Source organism: Eublepharis macularius, chromosome 8 (assembly GCF_028583425.1).
Source record: "Eublepharis macularius isolate TG4126 chromosome 8, MPM_Emac_v1.0, whole genome shotgun sequence".
Taxonomy (NCBI): domain Eukaryota; kingdom Metazoa; phylum Chordata; class Lepidosauria; order Squamata; family Eublepharidae; genus Eublepharis; species Eublepharis macularius.
This window is the reverse complement of record NC_072797.1, coordinates 1,153,765-1,175,246: the sequence shown is the minus strand read 5'-3', so window position 1 is coordinate 1,175,246 and position 21,482 is coordinate 1,153,765. Positions and strand designations below refer to the sequence as shown.

General features: G+C 52.0%; 1 protein-coding gene across 1 annotated transcript in view; it reads left to right on the top strand.

Annotated features, from left to right (window-relative positions):
• UNC13B (unc-13 homolog B) overlaps nucleotides 1–21,482 on the top strand; it is a 189,573-nt gene that overhangs the window by 31,688 nt on the left and 136,403 nt on the right. Inside the window, exons 4-7 of the mRNA XM_054986491.1 lie at nucleotides 1,234–1,351; nucleotides 1,896–2,019; nucleotides 7,136–7,209; nucleotides 8,391–8,448. Of these exons, the coding sequence (XP_054842466.1) occupies nucleotides 1,234–1,351; nucleotides 1,896–2,019; nucleotides 7,136–7,209; nucleotides 8,391–8,448 (374 nt within the window). The remainder of the gene's footprint in view (nucleotides 1–1,233; nucleotides 1,352–1,895; nucleotides 2,020–7,135; nucleotides 7,210–8,390; nucleotides 8,449–21,482) is intronic.

Genomic DNA, 21,482 nt, shown 5'->3' with positions numbered 1-21,482 from the left:
GTGCACCCAGGCACCCTCTTCCTTTCTCTGGAGCCCAGAAGGCTCCTGCAACTCACTGCAACTTCCTGGCTGCAGCGTTCTGTGCCAATTATAGCTTCCAGACCGTCTTCAAGGGCAGCCCTATGTAGAGTGCATTGCAGTAATCTAATCTATAAGTTACCAGGGCTTACACCACAGTGGCAAGATCTTTTTTACCCAAGAAAGGCCGCAGCTGACTAAGCAGTCATGGTGGAAGGCTCCGCTGGCCATTGCTGCCCCCTGTTTATTCCCTGTAGCTGAGGGCCCCTAATACTGCCTTCCCTCCTGGGAGAACTGCAGCCCTTCTCTTTGGCACCCCTTTCATTTGCCCCTTTAGGACAAAATGAGGTCGGCTTTTTAAAAAAAGCCTTCTCAAAAGCCCTTTGAAAGCTCGACATTGCCCGGGCCACTGTTCTCCGCTGCTTGTTCCCTTTCTCAAAGAACTCCAACGGGTTGGTGAGGCAGACTTTCCTTTGCAGGAGCCAGGCTGATTTCCCCTCAGTGGTCCGTGTTCCTTGATATGCTGAGCAATTTTTTCTTTAATCACAGTTCCTGCTGATTTATCTGCAAGACACATTAGGCTAACTGGCCTGTAATTACTGGATCCCTTCTAGATTCTTTTTTAAAAAATTAGTGTAGATTTGTTACTGACTGGTCCTCTGGTACTGGCACTAATTTTAGCAACAAGTCGTGAATCCCAAAGACCAGCAACAGGCTCATTCTGTGTGTGTGGCTGTGCTCCTGCCCCCAGGCGCAAAAGAGAAAAGGCAGGGCTGGCTGCCTGCTCTAGAGTTGCTCTTCCCTTGCATCTGCAGCCTGGCCCTGGCCCTTAGTCAGGTTGCCCGGGGAGAGCATGCTTTGTTAGGCCGTGCTGGCGTATCAGTGGGGGCAAGAAGCCTCATCCGTAAGCTGGTAGCCGAGATGCCTGTCCCTGGCGGGCTGCCGAAGGGTTGCGACTCTCCAGGACTTGGGATCCCTTCCTGTCTGCTGGGCCAGGGTGATTCTTTTGCTTTCTAGGCAGCAGGTGATTTGAATGGGAACAGTTGCTGCTAAATTTGGGCCAAGGATAAGTAGAATAAACTGCTTAATTTCATTTCTTCAGGGCTGTGTGTGTCAGTTTTGGATATTTGTGTGTGGCCTCCCCACAGCTCAAAAGGGAGGATAATTTAAAAAGTTGTGTGTTTGTGTGTTTGTGCTTTCCCCTCCTGTTTGCAGTGAGATCAGCCGCCTGGACCTGGGCTTGATTGTGGAAGTGTGGAACAAAGGGCTGATTTGGGACACAATGGTTGGGACGGCGTGGATGGCGCTGAAAGCCATCCGGCAATCGGAGGAGGTCAGTAGGCGGCTCTGCTGATCCCACTGAGTGAGGGGCTGGGGAGGGTGTGTGAGTGGAAGCAGTGCAGGACCGCTGAGATCTGGATGGGCGCAAAGGCACAGCCACGGTTGTTCCTTTCTGCAACCACGCTGCATGAAGGGCGATGAAGTAGCAGCGCACTCATCCATGGATGACTCTGCAGGCAGCACCAAGAGAGCTTGCAGCAGATTCATTGCTGCCTGCTGTGGGCCATGTTGCAAGCAAGGCACGCTCAGCTTGGCCTCTTGCCGTGAAATGTCATGAGTGCCCTTCAAGGAGCGTAGCTGCAGAGCGAACTGCCTCCCGCTTGTCCACGGAAAGCTCAGATCAGATCAAATCATCTGCAGGTGGAGGGAGCTTCTGGCCCAGGCCCGCAAGGCTGGTGTGCCGCCGTCACCCTCGTCAGTTCTGTTTTCTAGCAAACCCAAATTCCTCTTGAAGTTCAGTTCATTGAGCAAAGACAAGAGAGCTGGAGGTTTGGACTGGGAAAGACTGTTGGGTTAATGGGCTGTTTTCTTCTCAGGAGGGCCCTGGGGAGTGGTCTACGCTGGAGGCAGAAGTCCTAATGAAGGACCACGAGGTCTGTGGTACCAAAAACCCAACGCCTCATAAGATCTTGCTGGATGCACGATTTGAATTACCATTTGGTGAGTGTAACCAAACGAGCAAAGCTGACATTTCTGTGAAGATTGGACTCCTCTCTTTGCTTCCCCCCAGATGCGGGTCTAGCAGAAGGATGTATATATTAGTGCGGTAGATCCTCGCCATTCACGGATTTGTGACTCACAATTTCACTCACTGGGGGGGGGGGGTCTGTAGTCGGATCACGTGATGCAGTTCAGCCTCTTTTGGCAAAGATGGCATGTGGCTAAATTCCGTGGGACGTGGGGTTGCTTTGCTGTTGGGAGGAATGGAGCTCCGTAAATGGCGAGGTTCTGCTGCAGCTAACATGCACTCATGAGACGGCACGCAGACCCCAGGATTTGTTATGATTCAGCGTTTTCCATTAATTTAGTCTAAACATGGGTGCTTACTTCAGGTTGCCTAGCAACCAGCGATTTTTATTTCAACGGATGCCTCCAAATCAGGCCTGCTGTGTGCTGTTGCAGCGCTGGAAGGTTCAGCCGGTGAATTTCTCGGGGTGGCACGCTCAGTATCTCCCTGTGTCTTCCTGCAAGGGAGTGTGGGTACGTAGGGTCAGAAACAGAAGAGGCAGCCGCTCTGTTGGATACTGACTGGATTTCTTTCTGAGAAGCTAAACGCTTCAGTTCCAACACGCAGGTTTCTTGCTGCGGCTTCACTGTAAAAGGCTTCATATATTTCTCTGGGCAGGTGAATGGGAGTGGAGTTCACAGCCCGGCTGACCCTCCAGACAAATGCAGGACTTGTATGCCCCCCCCCCCCCGAAGCGGCAAGAGCACGCCAGATAGCTGGTTCAGATACCAGTGGCCCAAATGCTGGAAGAGGCGCAGGAGGCCAGTGGGGCCAGACTCTTCGGAGCATCTCGTACTTCTGGGCCCTGCCTGCCCTGTTTTTCTTCAGATGCGATGTTCTTCCTCCATTTAATTCTGCTCAGTTTCATTTATCTCCCTCCAGTTCTCAGTCGGCTAGGAAGAGGCGTTTGCTCTCATTTATGGCAATTCCCAGTCCTTAATTTTTCTGGCCAGTCTCCTGCTGGGCTTTCTTGCCTGCGTTCGTGGATGTGGCGCCTGTTCCCTGGGAGCGGAGATCTGCCCTGCGTAAAATTCACACACAGATTTGGATTGAAGGGCAGACTGAAAAGGTCTTTGCAATCAAGACTGTGTTTCTGGTTAGGTGGGCAGGTCCCCCGAATTAATCCTTTCTTACGCATTTGAGTTAATTTATTGAGATTTATTTATTTAACAAAGGCATATTCCATTTTTCCATCATGCACTCGGAGGAGTTTATAGCCTGATCCAACCTCAGGCCTTGTGTGGGTGAATTGTGTTCCTCAACAGGCTTGTGGAGGACGAGAGAGCCTCCAACGGCCAGCCGCCCCCCGTGATGAGCTCAGGGGCATTTCTGCTTCCTGCCCAGGCTGTTTCTGGTGCCCTCATCTGCCCCATAGTCTGGGTTTTTGAGGTGGCTGCTGCTAAGAGGTCACCTGTCCACCTGTCCAGACTGGTGGCTTTTACTGCTTTCCAAAAAATCGGGAACGGAGAGAGATGAACCTGCCAGGAAGCTGAGAATTGGGCAAGGGTCTCAGAGGCCCTTCTCGGACTAGAGGCAGGCTGTGCTTCAGCCTGACGGACGCACCTGGCATTTCTGGGGAGCCTGTCTTTTTTTGAAGGCCCCCCGTTGTGCCTTTTGGAAGACAGACCAGCCAGATCTCGAAGAGATCTCCAGGGACAGGGGCCCCATCTCTGGCTCGTGTCCTTCAGAATAGGAGATGTCGTGGTTTCACTTGGAACCTAGTTGAGTGCCCCTCTCTTCCGGCCTGAAGGATTTCTCTTCCCTTCTCTTTCCATTCAGCAGTCGTGTTTTGGTTTCTCAGGCGAAGAGTTCCTGCATGTGGTATAGTGGCCTCAGAGAAGTGGTATGTGCGTGTGTGTGTGGTTTAGCATGCTTGCTCGCAGAGCACAGTTTGGAGTGTGAAGGGCTTTGCTTGAGCCTTTCCCCCCCTTCTGATATCTTTCGCACGTTCGGTTCACATTCCAGGCTGTCACGATCTGCGTGTCCTTGATATGTGGAGCTGATGCATGTTTGTGGTGTGTATTTGTTTTACAGCCTTCCCCCCCGCCCCCCCAGAGGTTGGTAGCCATGTGCAGCGAAGCATATTGCGGACAGGCGGCCCAGAGTCCTAGCAGACTCTGCCCCTTTCTGACACAGTCAGGGGAGGCCCCCCTCCCTTTCTTTTCTAAGTCGATTTTGGGCAAATATGTGGTGGGTCTCTAGTGGGTGAGAAGCTAGAGAGAGCCCCAAGAAGAACATCTTGGTGATGAACCCCACTGAAGCTGAACTGAAGCTGCTGAGAAAGAGAGGGAAAGAGACCTCGGGGTCACAGTAGAGAGCTCAATGAAAGTGTCGACCCAGCATGCTGCAGGAGTGAAAAGGGCAAACTCTGTGCTGGAGATTATTAGGAGAGGGGTTGGGAATAAAACTACCAATATTGTAATGGCAAAGAGTCCAGTAGCACCTTTAAGACTAACCAGCTTTCGAGAACCACCGTTCTCTCCGTCAGATGCAGCAATATTGTAATGCTCTTCCGCAGAGCCATGGTGCAGCCTCATTGGGAATGCTGGGTGCAGTTCTAGAAAAGGAATTACTAAGTGGGGGGTGGGGGCATGATAGAGGTTTTATAAAATTATGCAGGGAGAACTTTTTCTCCTTCGCCCAAAATACTAGAACTTGAGGGCATCCGATGAAGCTGATGGTTAATACTTCTTTATGCAATGAGGGATTAAGATACTCATTTATTTGTTTGTCATTTATAGTCTGCGTTTCTCAAGGCGGATTACACAGTGTGAGATGAGTACAGCCAATATCAAGAGCATTTCCATAAACAATGCCTTAGGGTAAATAGACACAAGTTCACAGAGGCACAGCATTAGCGGGAATCCAATACGACAGAGTGGTAAAGATATGGTGGAATTCACTGCTGGGGGATGCCGTGACGGCCAGGGGCACAGACAGCTTTAAAAGGGGATTGGATGGAGTCAGGGAAGAGAGGCCTGTCAGTGGCTGCTAGCCGTGGTGATGAAAGGGAACCTCCCCATTCAGAGGCAGTCTACCTCTGAACCCCAGGGCCAGGATTCAAGTTCAGGGGAAGGCCGCAGCCTCTATGCGCTGTTTGTTGGCCCTCTCTACAAACCGGTTGGCCACTGAGTGAGACAGAGTGCTGGGCTAGGACTGCTGGTCTGATCCAGCAGGGCTCTTGTTAAGTTCTTAAGATCTTGCCCAGACCTCCGTCAGATTCACAGGTTGGCCACTCGATGCCGCCTTATCTCTGACATCTGGTGTGACCTGAAGAGATCTTGAGAACGGCCTTTTCGGAATTCTCTCTTCAGCTGTCCTTTTCTCACTTTCAACCGCCCTGCCTGTTACTGAGCTTTTAGTCAAATTGGTGGACTCCTTCTTGGAATCAGAATAACGCATAAGAAAATATTCTGTGTTTACATACTCAGGTCTTGGTACAAAACACCTTTAGATCTATCCGTAATGCTAGTTTTCCTTGCTATGAGAGAGGAACTTGTGAGTGTTCTGCTGTCCACGGGGTGTGTTTGGGGCGGGGGAGAGAGGGCTTTGGCACAGCTGTTCCTCTGCCCTACCTGTGCAGCTGGTGGCGCTTTTCCACCCCCTCGGTTTATGTGAAGAGCCGCAACTAGGTGAGTTCTAACTCAATCCCCCCCATCGCCCCCCCCCCCGACGTCTCCTCTCTCTGTCAGGCCGCTCTGCAAGCTTCTATCCTAGGAGTTTGCCTGGGAATTCTGCTGCCATGGGATGCTCAGGTGACGGATCGCATCCTCCAGAGTCTGTTCCCAGGATGTCTTAAGTTCAGAGGCCTTGGGCAGTTGAACCTGGAGCCTGGTAAAAGATGCGTGTGGTACAGGGTGATCCTCCACTGTGCGGCACATTTCCTGAGTTCCCTTATGTTTACTTCCTAGTAGTAAGAAGGCAGTTCTGCTTTGGAGGAGAGAGGCTTTATACCCCCGCCCGCCCCCCGCCTGCGGAAAGCAAGGGGGCCTTTGGTTTGCCTAGGCAGGCTTCTGCATGGGTGGGGAGGGGGGGGCTTCAGGGAGGAGCCAGGAGCAGGGGAGTTTGCTGTGCATTCCGAATTGGGAACTCCCCAGGCAGACGCGCGGCTGATTTAGCTTCAGGACCGAAGGAGGGCTTGATCTTATCACCAGGGTTAGATCCCTGTGATGCTCCTGATGCGAGGCACCTTCCAAAACCTCCGGTCAGCTGGCCCACATGCTGGGGCAGGACTGGCGGCTCTTGACCCCTCGCCCTGGCGTGGCCAGATCTGTGGGGCTGCCTGTTGGTTTCTGGGTGTTCTTCTTCGAAGGCTGGAGGGGACCTGTGAAGGCCCTGGACAGGTGTTTGTTTTTAATTGACTTGTAAACTGTTGCTTGGATGGAATGAGATTGAATTTTGATTTTAATGTATTCATCTGCGAAGAAGGGGACCCTCCAGTAATATGGAGTTGAACATCACAACAGAATGCCCTGGATTCAAGACGGTCTGCCTGCCTTGCCTGCTGATCTGGGAGCTGCTCTCTGGGCCCAGAAACGTGGCTGCCTGGGGAGATGCCGCCCTCGTGGCCTCCGCTGCTACTGGCTGCTGAGCCCACCTGCCTGCTGGGCCCGGGGGTCGCAGGGTGGCCCCTGACTGGCCTCTGGATTGGGGTTGGCCAGCAGTTCCTGCCTGGCCTTCTTGCAGTTCCTGTAATTTTTCATTATTTTATTAAATGTTTTGGGTTGTGAACAGAGTCATGATTGGCAGGTGGGAGTTAATTTTCGGATAAGCCAACGGCAGGTGGCAAGTGCGGAGGGCGAGCTTTGCCCAAAGCTGTGGCTGCTGGCCAGTCACTCCCCTGCCCCAGCTCCCAGGTGATGTGAGTCATTCCGGGCCACCGCTTTGCAGTTCGCCGCATTGCCCCAGTCTATGGGGGGCAGTGTGTGGCCTTCAGCCCCGCAACCTATTCACATCGCAGGTGGGCGATGGCGGTCAGCCATGCCCTTGGTCCTGAGTGAAGAAGGCCTGGCTCTTCCTTCCACGCCTGACTGTTCTGCTCTTCCACAGACATTCCGGAAGAGGAAGCCAAATACTGGACCAGAAAGTTGAAGCAGATGAACTTCCTGGAAGAAGGCGACGAGGTGTGTCTTTGGCCTTTCCTTGGGGCACTGCTAATGCTGGCACCTCCCACTGGGCTCTTGGACCCACGTTTGGCAAGAACAATTGGATCCAGCCTGCTTTTTCACTCATTCCCACCCAGTCCCCCTGCACTCCCTCCTGCAGCCCCCTCCCAGAAGGCTTCTGCACATCCATGCCCTCTGATGCTCAGCCACAGCCCGATGAAAGAGCCGGCTCTTCGGGTGGCTCTCTTTCCTCCTCATCACCAGAAAAGCCAGCAAACTCCAGCCCTGGTAGCTTTGGAGTGCCCAGCCTTTGTCTGCCTCCTTGCAAGCCACAGATGAGGGTCTCTGGAGTGCGCGACTCCAGCTGGCAGGTGTAGGCCCACACTGTGGAAGGAGAAACCGTTCCTAAAGACGTGTCTGGCTTCCCCTCACCACCTCCCTGCATTCGGGGGGAGGGGTTGGTGAACATGCCTACCCTGCCCCCCTCCTCCTCAGGGGTCCAGGGGTCAGCTCCAGTGTCGAGTGGGTACAGGCGCAGTGCACGCACAGGACCTCCTTGCCCTATGCACTGGGTTTTGTGTCGCTCTTCTGAAATATGGGGTGGAAGCCCTTGTGCCTGTGGAAACGCCATGCTGGATCCAGCCCCCACCCCCTGCCACATGTTTACACGTGGGTTTCTGGGGCCACCCTGGTGAAAACGTTTTGCCCAAAGTAGTGTTCCTGCGTGGGGCGCAACTTTCCTGGTCCACCCTGTGTCCCAGCCGCCATTCCCCTGTAGGCCTCCTTATTTAATTTGAACGTTCTTTATCTTGCCTCTCCACATCCAAGGTGGCTTACAACAAAAGTTAAACCAAAGCTACAGAACGACAACAACGGCCAATCCAAATCGGCTGCAAAGCGCCCAGCAGGTTCTTGTCGGCCCCTGCTCTGCCCGTTCATTGCAGCTTCCCTCCTTCAGTTGCAAAGCTGGCCCCGGGGGAGGGCCCCCCATCCTGTGCACCTGGAGGTGTGGAAAGCCCCCCGCCCCAGCCTCTTGCTCGAGGCCTTTGTAGAAGAACTCTCTGAAGAGTGAGAAGGCCCCCTTGGCTGGGGATGGGGAAGAGAATGTCCTTGGCCCTGGGTCCAAATATGGCAGCAGAACCCCGCTCTGGGTCTCATTTTCTTAGGCTCCCTCACCTGTCTGCCTTTCCCCCTCTTAGCATTTGTTTGAGGAAGACGTCCAGAGCCAGGCGCTGCCAGCTGCTCCCTCCCAGTGCTGTAAGTAAGAAGTTGACGTTTCATCTTTTGATGTTTTGAGTCTCCCGCATGCTGTGGTCTTCCTCTTTCTTCTTCCCAGGTAGGAGGAAGGGTATTTGCTGACTGCTGACATTCAGGCTTGATGCCAGGCTAGCAGGATGTTGGGGGGGATCGGAAGCTGTTTGGCTGCAGGCCGCTCTCTGTATGCGGATCACAAAGCTCACTGGAGCCAGACCCCGTGGCAGAGCCCGTTCCTGGAGGCAGCCAGCACCCTTGGCAACATGCTGGCTGCTCAGGGGGCGGTTCAGGGATTCCTTATTCTCTTGACGACGGGGCCATTTGCATGCACGGAGTTGGGCCCCTAATGCCAAGGGCCTTTCAGCATGGCCAGTGCAGAGCTCTGTGATGGGAAGGGAAGCATCTGCCATCTGCAGAATGACAGGGGGCACTTTAGAGGTACCAGGAGTTGAGCCTGAACTTCTTCCTGATGGTGCAGTGAAATGCCAGGGGCTGGGAAACAGTGGCTTCATTCTGAAAACCACCCAGCTGCCTCCTTTTCTTACTGGGTGTTTGTGTGTGTTTCTCAGTGCTCTTTGTGCACTCATAGTACTCTAATGCTGGTGTGGTGGGGGATCAAATGAGAGAGAGAGAGAGAGAAGGGGGATGTGGACAATCCACTTCAAGCTCATTTGCTGGAGTAGAAAAGAGCAAGAGTTCAGTAGCACCTATAAGACTAACAACATTTGTGGTAGGGGGTGAGCTTCGGTGAGTCACAGATTTTTCAGATACAGCTAGAATGTGAGTCCACCTGTCCTTATATCTTGGTGACTGGAATGGTTTCAGATGCCGAATGACAAAAGCCAGCGAATGACAATAGCAGGTAAATGACAAAAGCTGGTGAATGACAATAGCAGGCGTGATTGGATTGGATGGGATATTCGGAGGTGTGCTGGGTGAGGCGAAATCAGCATTGGTAATGAGACAAGAAGCCTAGGTCTCTATTCAGTCCAGGGGGATGCATCGTCTTGAGCTTCGTTATCAGTTGCAATTCAGCAGCCTCTCTTTCTAATCTCCCTTTGAAATTCCTCTGCAGGAGAACTGCTACTTTTAGGTCAGCAACTGAATGCCCTGGAAGGTTAAAATGTCCCCCCACTGGTTTTGAATGTTGTGGTTTCTGATGTCAGACTTACCTGTCTTGGAAGGCACCTCATTTGCTGGAGTGACTCTCCTCCTAGGGTTGAAATCCTGTGGACACTGTTGGTGTTGCTTTTCCAGTAGGCAGATTACAGTCTTTCTTCGCATTCTGGGCAGTCCAATAGTTTCGTCTTCAAAGTCTCTTTCAGTTGTGTTGCAGGGGCTTCAGTAGCTGGGCAGTTTATACTTGTGGACACCTTTTTCCTTTCTAACTGAAATGTGGAACTGGAGAAAAGAGCATCCGTCTGCTTTCCTTTAAGGTCCCTGGGAAATGGAGCAGAAGAGGCAAAAGGTGCAGTTGGCTGAGTTAGTCCAGCTGAATCGTCGAGCTCTCAGCCCCGGAGGGCTGTAGACCCCGCCCGTGGATGACCAGCGGCCGAGTGTGCGTGTGGCAGCCCTCTCTGAGCCGTTCGTTACAGTTATGCCATCCCGGATTGTGTGGCATTCTCCCCAGGGGCTCTGATGGAGCCAAGGCTCAGGGGCAGCTTACTCCAGAGAGGGGAGTTGGGGGGTTTGGATTACAGCAGCGTCCTGGTTAAAACGTAGTGGAAGGAAGGAAAAGGGGGATTGTGAGGGCGACCCTGGGGTCCCGTCCTTCAGAGGGCCAGTCCAGTGGGATGTTTTGTGAGGACCGGCATTCTCCAGAGCAGCTCGGGCACCATCTGCTCCATTCTTCAGGTTCTAGGCTGATTTTTTTGTAGCACGTCAATGGTAAAATATCCTGCTGTGAAAAAACTCTGAATTTAAATCAATTTTTTCAACTTCTTGCTGTTTACCAGGCAGCGATAGATCCGCCTCGCAGTTTGTAAAGCAGTGCCTGTTTTTTGCTTATATTTAATAAACCAAGTTCTTCAAACTGCACGGCATGCGGACTGGGGCCCGGCTTGATGTGCCAGGTGAGAAAGGCTTGACTCCTCCAAGGTTCTGTGGGGGGGGGCGTGGCCAGGCTGCCCTGAGCATTCAGGGGCACCTGGAGCCTCTCTGCAGCCACTACAGAGCCCTGTTACTGTGACAGAGGAAAGGTGGGAGTCTGTTGGAAATGAATGGGCCCCTGATCAAGCATGGTTGCCCTGGACCCTGTACGTATTCGTCCTTTCTGTGGGGATGGCTGTGACTGGTGCAGAATGCCAGGGCATGTTTGCCTCTGAGTATGCCCATCTTCCCAGCCAGCAGCTGTGGCCACACTCACTGGGGTCTTTGTAACTGATCCCCAGGGAGGAACCTGTCAAGGAAGGGCGTGTGCCACAGCCAGGGGAAAGGTGGGAGGCCCCCTGCTTTCCTTTGCCCGGCCCTCTCTCCCACTCACAGGCATCACCTGGTTTAGTACCCCTCCTTCAGGGCTTTAGAAATGTGGGATTATCCGAGGTGGCTCAGAAGGGCTGCCTTTGCACCTGAGCTTGGAAGAGTTTGGGTGCCCTTGAGTTGGTTGGTCGAAGAGTTCTCTCATACAAAAGCAGACATGCTCTGCACACTTACTAAAGGTGCCCAAGGAAACAGCTAGACTGCCTCCCCTTTTCTGGGGATCAGCCTGATAAAATGTGTCTGTACCCAGTGATTTTTTTTTTAAGAGTGATAAAACAAGTACTGTTTGCACACTAGCTCATATGTGGCCGTCGGTTGCAAAGCATTTGCCATTTCACTGACTGTCAGAGCCTCTTAGTGTTTTGGAAGGCAGGGAATTCTGACCACGCTCGCTCCTGGCAATGTTGCTTTCCATTCTAATCTGTGTTGAGTCATTCTTCCTGCACTTTTCGGCCAGCCTTGTCAGTCACGACACAGAATGTGGTGGAAAGCTGTTCTCCCTTATTAGGAAAACATTACTTGGTGGCCCCTGTGCTTTCACATGAATGGGCTTTGTGTCTGCCCAGAGGAACAACTGGGAAACTTCTAGAGCTTGCTTTTAGGTGCCGAAGATCTAAACCGTCCATCATACAGAAAGACTGGGTGGGGTATTTCAGGGAACTGTTTGTTTCTTTTTTTAACTCCCAGCATCTTATTCTTTTTTTTTTTTCCTCCCAGCATCTTATTCAAGGGAGCTCTGTCTCTTGAAAGCTTATATCCTGGGAAACCTGTTGGTTTCTAAGGTGCCACTGGACCACAATCCTGTTGACCAACACTGCCTGAAACCATCTTTTCTGGGATCTCCACAACAGATTTGCAGCCTTGAGTGGCCACACTTATTTATTTATGTATTTATTAATATCGAAATAATGATACAAAGAACACCTCACCAGTGCATTATCTCCCCCCCCCAACCCAGCATCCAGCCACATCCCAAAAGCGCCCTATGCCCAAAGGACGTCACCCCCCGCATAACGCCCAGCACCACTGAAGGGCGGCAGAAACAGAATGGCTGGCCTCTCTTCCTAAACATCTGGAAAGAGAGAGCCTTCCCCATCTCCCCTGGTCACCCATTCTGGGCGTTGGTGGCAACACCAGGAAAAAAGCAGGGAAGAGAAACCAGCCACAGGAGCGCAGCTGACGGCTAGATCCACTCGAGGAGCAGGCGTGAAGGGCATCTTGCATCGTGGAGCAGCTGTCACAGTGCGCAGATAATTTTGTGGTTAGGAGAGGCCCAGCAGAACAGCCCTGTGATTTAGGTTCACTGGGCTGCCCTCTGCTTCCCTCCTCAGAGGCCTTCCTTCCATCTCCCCTGCCTTCTCTTTTCTCTTCCTCGCCTCCTGTGTCTTTGCCCTCCTCCCCGTTGCCTCCTCTTCCTCCTTCCCCTTTCTTAACCCTGCCTGCTGGTTCATCTCTCTCTCCACTCCCTCCCTTTGCTTCTCCTTCCTCCAGGTCTCCTCCGCTACTCCCCATGCCGCGCGCCCTGGCTTTTCTGGATCACTCTCTTCCCAGGCACCGCCAGTGGTGTCTCTAGCAGCAGGCTATATCAAATAAAATATAATCAAAACAATTATTATGCAGCGTACACCATAATAAAATTAAAAACAAGGGGCCTGAATGTCAGGCAGCATTAAAAGTCAGAGCAAGCTTTACATAAGCTATAATATGTTCCAAACAAATCAAATCAAATTTGATTTCAGTTTCAGGTTGATGACACACAGCTCCAGAAATACTGGCAACTTCACACCAGATTATAACATCACTCCAGAGCTTTGTGTTAGGGCAGTGACCATGTGAAGGAATGCACGGCCTGCTCTGTACATTTACATCACATAACAACATTTGGCCAGAATTGGTACATACTACTTTCTGGATGTGTGGGTTTGTTTTTATGATTCTTTGTAAACGTGTGTATTATTGATTACTGAGGAAGGCCCCTGAGGCCGAAATGCACGTGGTCTTGTGTTGGTCATTTCATTTGCTCACCAACCATGTTTGGAATGTATTACAGCTGATGTAAATCTTGCGCTGACTCCTGACGTTGCCTGACATTCAAGCCCCTTGTTTTTAATGTTGTTATTGTGTCTGCTGCACGACCGCTTGTTCTCCTGGGCCGGCTGGTGCCAGGGCTCACCGCTTGGGGCTGCCGCTGGCTCTGCCTGGCCTCTCCCCAGACCCCCAGACCCCCAGCAGCAGCCCTTTCTCCTTTGCATCAGCTGGGAGTGTGGGGTGGGTAACAGAGGCCTTCAGGTAAGCGGATCCCAGTTCACGGAAGGTAAGAACCAGAACTGGAGATTGAGCTCAGAAGCAAACACTCAGCCAGAGGGATGCGACTTGTTCACGCCAGGCAGCCCCTGGGAGCAGGCAGGGCGAAGCGTTTGAGTTGTCTAGAAGGAGGGCTCTGTTGTGAAGCCTCTTGCAGTGGTCCAGCCAGGAGGCTGCAGTAGCAGTGACCAGACTGGCCGAGCCTGGTGGGGGGGGGATTTGAGATGGAACTGGCAGCAGAAGAGGGCTGACCTTCTTTCTCAAACTGAGCCGGATCCAGAAGCACCCCCGGAGTCTTCCCGTGATCACCTGACAGTAGATCGGCCTCATTTAGAGTGGAGGGATATCCGTTCCCTCAGCGTCACCCGCTCTCCCAACCAGCATCGCCTCGTCCTGCCTGCACTAAGCTTCAGCTTGTCCTGTCTGCATTGGTAGCAGTCGAGCCTCTGTTACGCCAGCCGTTCTTTGCGTGGAAAAGCGTTGAGTGAGAAGGAACTGAACGGGTGTGTGTGTGCGCCACTGCTTTTGTGCAGTTGAGAAAAGGGTCAGGGTGTATGAAGAACCACGATGGAAGATCAGTTCCGGGGCCTTTTAATTTTTATTGACACAACCCTTTCGATGTGAGAACGTGTCAAATGCGTTTGTCCTCTTGATAACCCGAAGAAGGTGGTGGTTTCCTCTTTGGGCAACGGAGGCAGTGAAGGGGCAGCGTCTCCCTGAGACCAGCCCGTGCCTCAGTGGCTAAGGTGGGCCTTTCCGAGGGCCAAGCCCAGTTCTGCTGAAACCCGTTGGCTCCTGGTTCCTGGGAGAGATGGCCCTCTGGCCACAGAGCCAGCGCCGTCGCCCTGGCGGATGCAAAAGCATGAGTTGCTTACGGTCAAGCCATGCCGAAAAAGTCGGTGGAAGAGGTCAAGATGGCAACTGTGTGTCGCCCACCCTGCCAGCAGCGGCCCTCATTGTGTAGCAAATAATCTCACTTGTGCAGAAGGAGCCATCGCTGAGAGCTGCAAATCTAAGAGGCTTTCAGTTGTGATCGTGGGTTGCATATGAGAGGCAGTTTGGTCTATGAGAGAACAGTGGCTGGATCCACGTATCTCAAGTTTTCCGCTTTTTCCCGCCCATTATCCTCTTCTCAGAGGGCTGTTCACATACTCTTACCTCAATCCCGCCATTCTCTCGCGTCTTTCACGTTGCGCCTCAGATGAATTTGTCGTGTGTTCAAACGCTTCTCTTGCGAGGTTCTCACCATGGATGTGGACAAATAGGAGCGTTTCACAAGGAGACCGTCCCCTTCAAACCACCCCACTTCCGTGTTTGCAGCCTTTCCAGAACACCATCCCTCTTTGCCATGCAATTATCAATCTTTTCCACTCTCTCCGCAGCATGCCTGCCTGCTCACCCCCCTTTTTTTAAAAAAAAGGGGGACTTTCCCAGCATTGTTGCACAATCCCGGCCATAAATCTTAATCGGGGTGCTCCAAAATCCCCACAGAGACATCAAGGGGTGGCGTCATTTCCATTTCCGTGTCATTTTTAGGATGCCAAACAGTCGGAAATATCGGTGGTTGTTAAAATTAATTTTTTTTAACTGTTTAAATTACCGTTATAGCGGAAACCCGTCATTTTAACATTACATTCAAGCGTCAAATAATTAGTCTTCCCGTTTGGAGAGTTTGGATCACCCCCACCTTAAATATCAGTTCAAATTAGCCTGCCAGAATAATGGTCCAATGGATTTCAAAGAAGCATAGAATAACATTAACCAATCACAGGCATCATAGGGGTGTGGCCTCACCATAGCAATTTAGCAAAAAAACGCTATAGCGGAAATCTGATAAAAAAATGAAAAAAAAATGAATGTGATGTCGTCATCGGTGACGTCGGATCTAAACCCGCCCTGTATTGTGCAATTCTACCAGAGATGTGGATGAAGTATAGCGCGAGGCAGCGGCAGTAAGAGAAGGGATGTGAACACAGACTGGGACATCGTGGGATAGAATCCAGCGCCATTAATGCACATGAAAAGCGGAAGGTAGGGAAGTGTGGATTTGGCCAGTGTGTAGAGAAATGCCAGTTAGGTGTGATGCTGATGGGTGAAAAGTTGGGTAACATGTTCTGGCTGAATGAGGCCTCTGTCAGGTTCGTATCTGCTGAGCTGCTTTTCTACTTTCTGTCCCTTCTCCACTGACCATCCCAGCAAATCAGACAGGGATGTGGCGACTGAGAGCAAAATGCCGCCACTGACATTGTGGCTCCATCTTCTCTTGCAATGTTTCTTGTGCGCGCCCCCTTGTTTTTAGTGTGTTGTCTTCTTCCTTTGTCACCCACTTTCTTCATTATGGTGCATCATGCCTTAGACAGTTATTTGTTTGCCCTGTTTTTTCTGATTCCGTAATCCTCATCCTATTACATTGTTTACCGGATGCCTCATGGTGTCGTGTTGAATTGTTTTTTAAATTTTGCAAACTGCCTTCAATTTCAGCAAAAAAGGTGGGCTATAAATGCAGTAAACAAGAAATAAAAATAAATCTGAACTGGCCTTGTCACTTTGGGTGGGAGGCACTGCGTTTGGATGTGCTCAGCTTGGATTTTAATCAGTTGCTTTCTAAATGTACATCCCTAATGCCAACGGGGGTGGGAAAGGAAGTGCCGGAGCTAAGCCTCACCCAGGAAGAAGAGGCGTTTCGGTGGCATCTTGTCACAGGTGGGAACTTGACAAACAAGTTGCCAGTTGCCTGCGCATGGCCCTGCGGGTGGCCACTCTCCACGGAAGCATCTGTGTATGAGGTGGGGAAGTGCATTTAGGAGGGGAGCTGATGGCAAATGTCCCGAGCAGCCAGGAGCAGGGCAAAAGCGGCTGGCTTCCCTGGGCCGAGCCGCCCCATTGATCACCTTGGCCAAGCGTTGTCTCCTCTGGGGGCAGCTTCAGGGCCTTGAGGGTGAGAGATTTTCTCCAGCACCTGCTCCTGGGTTCTTTCAGCTGGCCTGGCCTGGCCTGGGATCGACCTGGGCTCTGTTCTAGAACTACAGCCCCTCTCCTCGCAAGAGGGTGTTTGGGTGTTCGAAGAGTGTATCTGGGAGTGTTGCGGAAGTGGCTCTTCTCTAGGCTGCCTGTTCATTTCGTAGTCATTGACAAGTGCCTGGGGAGTGCTGGAATGAATGCAATGATTTGCTCGTTCATTATATGCAATTAATTCCTCTGTTTGAGACTTCCCATATCTGTTCTATATGGTTGGGCCTCATTGAGGCAGGGCCGGCAAGGGGGCTGCTGGCATCTGGTTCTGCGGGGTGTTGCCGGAAGTCTCCGGCCAGGCCCCGTCCCACATCTGGGCCACTTGGGGGTTCAGTCTGTGGCCCTTCTGGGGGCAGGGTAGTGCAAGAGGCCATGTTCCTGGGGAGGAGGAGGAGGATCTCCCAGCCACTCAAGGAGGGGAGGCACCTTTGCACGACTTGCCTGCTCCTCAGATTCCAGCACCCCCTGGCGGCCTGCGGCTCCGGCATCCTCCGTAGTCCAAATGGCGCCGTGTTTGTAGAAGCATCTCCAGAACAAGCAAGTGCCACTTTTTAAGCATGCCCACGTGCCAAAGAGTCTCTCTCTGCCTCTCCTATTACATGGGCAGTCCGGCCACTAGAGAGCCAGGGCGGGCTCTTCCCTTCGATCCTGTGAAAGGCCCAGCCGTCCCTTGTGATGAAGAAGGCCAGCCGTTGCCTGCACCTGCTGCTTGCCTTTGCCTGTGTGCTCAGGGCCCCGCCAGCTGGTGCTGCTGGCTTCTAGGAACAAATAGTTGGTTCTGGTTCTCTGTCTCTCCCCTGCCCATCACTGATTGGGGAGATCTAGATTGGGTGCCGCTTACAGCTGAAGTCGCCCAGTCGGGGATCTGTCCAGAATCCTCTTGCAGGGGTCCAGGGAAGGGGACCCCCGGGTAGCTTCTCCCCGGGTGGAGACGCCCTTCTAGTTAGCCAGGCGCTCGTGCAGATGGAAGAGGCCAACTTGGCCGTGGTAGCTGTCTTTTAAAGGTTTTTTTAAGAAGTCCAGTATAATTTTAGTTTGCCCGTCTCCATTTTTAAATTGGGGGATTTTTTTGTGCAAACCTCTGTGGTAGAGGGAGAAGAAAATAAGTTGGGGTTCCCCCCCCCACGTTTGGAAGTGCAGTTCAAAGGGCTTCGAAGTGTTCCAGGGTTAGGGGCCCAGGGAGCGGGACTGGGAGCTAATAATAATAATACCCGCGTCCGAATCAAACAGGATGGACTGGAAATGGCCTTTCCAGGAGAAGGTGTTTTTGCTTTGGGAGGTTCCTGCCCATGTGCCAGGTGCCGATCTTCAAGCAAGCAAGCAAGCAAGCAGAAGCCAGCCCAGCCCACCCATGCAGGCTCACCTCGCCTGCAGATATTATTGTGTCCGTGAGTTCAACTGCAGCCATCCAAATGCTTTGGGTACCTGCAGAAAGCAGAACAGCGGTGAAGGGAAGTCAGGAGTGCTGGTGGTTGCCCAGGGATCTGGAGGTGCAGTAGCATTGGCCCAGACAGACAGACAGTGAGTTGGAGTGAAGTTGATTGGTGATGGGGGTAAAAAGCGCTGTGGCAATGGACAACTAACCTTTGGAGCTTCATTCCCACGCAAAAGGTTTTCTGAAGGTAGGAAAGAGAGGGTGGTGCGGGGAAGGCAATCTTGACATTCTGCGCTTCACAGAACGTAGAGTGGTTTTGTATGGGGCATACAGCTATTGCACGGGAAATGGGAAATGGTCGGGGTATGATTTAAATGATTATGCGTATAGTATGTGTCAAGGATGTGATGTGCACAAACTTCTAGGTGAATGTGGCAACGTGTTGGTGTTTGTGTGTGCTTTACTTTCTGCTGTGGGCCATTGTGGCATCCTCCCCAGAAGGTAAGTTATTGAATATGCAAGCTGAGGATATGGCAAAAATAAAAGCCTGTCTCACTTTTTTTATTTTTCTGTCCTTCTTCCATCTCTGTTTTTTTGCTTCCATTTATTGCATGCAGGCACCTGGAGTTATTTCGGATGGGGAGACGAGCAGAGTAGGTAACACCTCAGTGAACGATTGCTGGCTGGTTCTGTGCCTCCCAGGGGCTTCCTCGTGCTCCAGTGTTCAGATAGCGGGGGAGGGGGGTCATGTGTGATGGACCGTGTGCCGTGTGCATTGTGTGTGTGACTTGCAGTGCAAGTCACTGCATGAAGGATCTGGCTATAGGTTTGCTGCTTTATATTAAGCAGAACACTGAGCGAGTGTCTCCAGAAGAGGCATCTTCTGTTATCTGACACCCCCTTGAGAGCCTGTGTTGTGGCCTGATGAGAGCGGTTGGGCCAGCATTTGGGAGGCCCGGGTTCTGAAAGGAATGGCCAGTTGTGGCTTGGCGCTGAGTCTGCTCTGATCGGCAACAGCAAGACCTTGGCAAGGAAGTACCCTCCGCATCAGCCCGAGTCCGGGTGGCCCTTCACGTGGCAGGGGAGGGCAGCTCCCATCTTGCCTGCAGAGGCACAGGTGACAGCCGCCACAGCCCCTGGGAATGGTCCTGGCCGGGAAAGCTTTCCTCGCTTCTTCCGTGGCTGCCACTTGAGGATGTGGCTCGTGGCTGGGAGCTCCATTTGGATTGATTCAGGCTGTTTCCTTGTTAAAGAAAAGTTGACAGCGCACATTTTCCGTGCTGCTCTCCCACTCTTCCCACCTTGGCATTCAGTGGCCCAGATTTCCGGATGGATTTTTCACTTTCAGCAGGCTAATGGGGGAGTGATTAGCTGTGCAGCCTCCTTTGGGATGCCTTTCTCCTCAAATGCAGCTTTGGCATCTCGTGACGAGCTGTAGATCAGAGCCCCGTCCTACCGTTTCCGTAATGCCTGTTCCTTAAGGAAGTGTTAGCCAAACTCTGCTCGGCACCATTTTGCTTTTTAAATGTCTGCGGCATCGTCACCCGCAATCAAGACCGTACAGATTTTTTTTTAAAAAAAAAACCCTTCTAATTATCCTGTGGAATGTGTGTTAAAATTGTGCTTGAAAATTAAGGAGCATCTTCCGCATTCTCTGTCACATCCAGTCCTTTTTGGGTTATACTGGCAATAAATATCTCAATCTGAATGGACTGCACGCCTCGGGAGAGCTTCCCCTTTGGGCTTTCTCTCCCTCCACTCTGCCCAAGTGGCTTTCAGAAAGGACCTCTGCTGCCTCTCTTGGACGGATCCAGGCAGGCAGCAGTGCGGCAAGGAAAGGGGTGTGCCCGCGCCTCCCTTTTGTCCAAGGGGCAGTGCTGCCAACTTCCAGCTGAGAAATTCCTGGAGATTGAACCTGGGGAAGGGACCTCAGCGGGGTATATTGCTGTTAGCCATTGCCATAAAGTCCGTCTTCCAAAACTGCCATTTTCTCCCCAGGGGCTGATCTCGGGGGGGGGGGGTCAGATATCTGGAGGCTGGCCAAGGTGTGGGCGTGTACAGGAAGTGCCTCTGCAGCCTCTTTGGCCCTCTGGTCACAGCAGCACCGCTGCCTCCCTGCCGGTTTGGTGCCCCCAAGCAGCCGCTGGGGAGGTGTGCTGGCCCCACTTACCCTGCGTCTGCTTCTGCACCCCTCCCTCAGCATTTCTAATAAGTTAGATAGGCAGGCCGGGGGTGGGGAAGAGGGGGCCCTTACCATGAAGTCAGAGGCAGCCTCAATACAGCAAAGGCCGCGGGGAACTCAACACAGTTCAGACTCGACTGGCACACAGTCTGGAAGGCCTTGGGTCTTCCTTGCCATCTCTGGGCCCTGGCCCGTGGCTCCCTTCCGCCCTCTCTTCCGCCCCTCCCGTCCTCTTTTCCTGACTCTAGGGGGCAAATGGTCTCTTGCAAAGGGCCATTGTACCACCTGAGCCTCTGTGCCTTCGTGGCTACGCGATTGAATGTTCTTTTTCCTTCCCAGAGATATCCCCTTCACCCCCCCCTGTCCCCCCCAGTCCTCCCTGGCTTCTCAGAGTGGGGTGTGTGGAGCTCCTTGCACGCAGCTGAGCCACGGGAGCCAAGTCTGACATGACTTAATGTGTCAGGCTGTGTATTACCAGGGGAGCTTTCGGATGCTGTTCTACAACCAAGTTGTGTTAATTAGACGGTGTAGTGATTCATCTTATAGCAAAGCTGATTTCTAGTTGCTTCATTCTTGCTTCAAAAGTAGAAAACGTCAGTGTTGGTGTCTAGCGTTGAAAACGGAGCATCTCCCAAGCTGTTTTGGCAAATGGTTGTCAGTCTCCATTGTCTAGGATTCTCCAGGAGAGCAAACAAGAGCGGGGGTCTTGTGGCCCCTTGAGGACCGGCATAAAAGTTCAGTTGGTGGGATTTTATGCTGGTATAAAATGCCATTGTCTGGGAGGAACGCAAACAGTTTTGGAACGGCTGCCATTGCCCGAAGAACCTCAGTTTTGTTGTCCTCGTCCACCTCGAGTGACTTCGGGGTGATCAGGGAACTAGGCCTCATTCGTGGTGTGGTGCCATTATTATTATTATTATCTATCTACAGACTCTAGACCTCACCTTTCTGCCCTGATCCAGGCAGCCAAAGCATCTAACAGGTATTGCTAGATCCTCTCAGGCCCTGTGCGAAAGACGCCCCCCCCCCCGCTTTCATGTTCAGTCTGCATCCCTCCAAGGCTCTCCCGGGCTCCCTCCGTGTCGAAGGAGGTACTTTTAGGGGAGGAGATTAGGGTCTCCTTCCTTTCCAAGTGAATCAGGCTCTCATTTGAAGGTGCTAGATCTTGGAACATAGAACATAGAAACAGAGTTGGAAGGTACCCCAGGGGTCATCCAGACTAGCCCCCTGCACAACACCAGAAACGTACAGCTATCTCCCTTCCCAACTCCCCCAGTGTCCCCTGCTCAATGTCCAGAGGAAGGCAAAAACCCTCCAGGATTCTTGGCCAATCTGGCCTGGAGGAAAATTCCTTCCTGACTCCCAATGTAACGGGACAGTTGCCCGTGTCTAAAACCAAGTTTCAACTTGCCAGGAGAAAGACGGATCTCTCTCCGGGGAAGCCGAAAGCAGTTAGTCTTTAGACCTGTCAAACAGATAAGTTCTTTGAACCAGCTGTTTATCAGTACATTTATTTATATAGGGTTCAGTATTGCTTTGCAACTCCCCATCAAACACAGAGACACCAATCTAGAGTTTATTTCACTTTATTGAAAATACACCCTAGTTTTTTAATGAAGCAAGCAATCAAAATATAAATGGCTATTAATATGAATCCTATAACAACAGAACATAGAAAGGCAATAA